This window comes from Microtus pennsylvanicus, chromosome 5 (genome assembly GCF_037038515.1).
Source record: "Microtus pennsylvanicus isolate mMicPen1 chromosome 5, mMicPen1.hap1, whole genome shotgun sequence".
NCBI classification, from domain to species: Eukaryota; Metazoa; Chordata; class Mammalia; order Rodentia; family Cricetidae; genus Microtus; species Microtus pennsylvanicus.
The window spans coordinates 94,939,515-94,940,930 of record NC_134583.1 but is presented as its reverse complement, the minus strand read 5'-3'; the positions used below and the strand labels follow the sequence as shown (position 1 = coordinate 94,940,930).

General features: G+C 42.7%; 1 protein-coding gene across 1 annotated transcript; it reads right to left on the bottom strand.

Moving 5' to 3' along the window:
• Window positions 1-945, bottom strand: LOC142851107 (olfactory receptor 5B12-like). The gene has a single exon (XM_075975015.1). It carries the CDS (start codon window positions 943-945, stop codon window positions 1-3), a length of 945 nt encoding a protein of 314 aa, XP_075831130.1.
• Between the last annotated feature and the right edge of the window lie 471 nt (window positions 946-1,416).

Here is a 1,416-nt window from a genome sequence, read left to right as displayed (position 1 = left end):
TTAAAATATGAATGTTATAGTAATTTTTGCTTTCTCCACAGTCTTTTGTAATGCACTCTTGACCTCTTTGTTCCTCAGGCTGTAGACCAGCGGGTTCAGCATGGGGATGACCATGGTGTAGAACACAGATGCCACCTTGTCAGTGCCCATGTTGTGACTGGAGCTGGGTTGTAAGTACATGAATATGCCTGACCCGTAGAAGATAGAGACTGCAGTGAGGTGGGAAGCACAGGTGGAAAAGGCCTTCTGGCGCCCTTCAGATGACCGTATCCTCATAATAGTGATGAATATAAGTAGATAGGAGATCAAGATGACTACAATAGAGAAGAGAACATTGAAACCCACCACGAAGAAAATCACCATCTCACTGACAGTGGTGTCTGAGCATGAGAGGGCCAGTAGAGGAGGGACATCACAGAAGAAGTGGTCTATTACATTAGATTTGCAGAAGGAGAGCCTGAAAATGTTCCCAGTGTGGATGGAGGAATTCAGGAAGCCACAGACATAGGAGCTTACGGTCAGAGAAACACATACATTTGTAGTCATGATGGTCGTGTAATGCAGGGGCTTACACACTGCTGCATAGCGGTCATAAGCCATGGCAGCCAGCAGGAAACTTTCTGTGGTTATAAAGCTTACAACAAAGAAGAATTGGGTGCCACAAGCATTGTGGGATATGATTTTATCTGTTGAAATTAGTCCTGCCATTACCTTGGGAGTGACAGCTGAAGAATAACCAAAGTCCACCAGAGACAGGTGACTGAGGAAAAGGTACATGGGAGTGTGGAGGCGTGAGTCCAGCAGAATCAGTCCTGTCATTCCCACGTTCCCAAGCACAGTGCAGAGATAGATGAGAAGGAAGACAATGAAGAGAGGGAGCTGGAGCTCTGGGTCATCTGTTAAACCTGCAAGAATGAACTCAGTCACTTCTGTACTGTTCTCCATTAGCGATCAGGTGGCTTCCCTGCAGCAAAGAGAAAGGAGATCAGAATGAGAGATGGGGGGAGACTGATGATCCTCTCTGCTTGTCCTCTCCATGCCTTCTCTCACTACACAGATGTTCCTTTCCTGCATTCTCATCTAAGCAAGACATAGCAGTAACATTTAAGTTAAATTAATCATAAACTGTTTTCTGGAAGAGATGATATATCTCAAACTAGTAATTACACAGATGAATCAGTTGAGGCCACAAAATGTCTGGCATGAAATTAGTAGATACTCAGTGGAAAATATCAAAATCCCCTCTATCTTTGTAAAACAAAGACATCTCTTATTCTATACCAGAATAGCCTAATGTCTTAGTGCCTTCTTCACATTGTAACAAAGTACAATAAATTTTACATGGTATACATAACAGAAATTCATAATGTACTACTCCCAAGATTAATGCTTTGTCAATCCATTGTCTCCTAATAA

Bases quoted from the DNA above. Each gene is read 5' to 3' on its own strand.
- LOC142851107 (XM_075975015.1), bottom strand. From the start codon at position 945: ATGGAGAACAGTACAGAAGTGACTGAGTTCATTCTTGCAGGTTTAACA.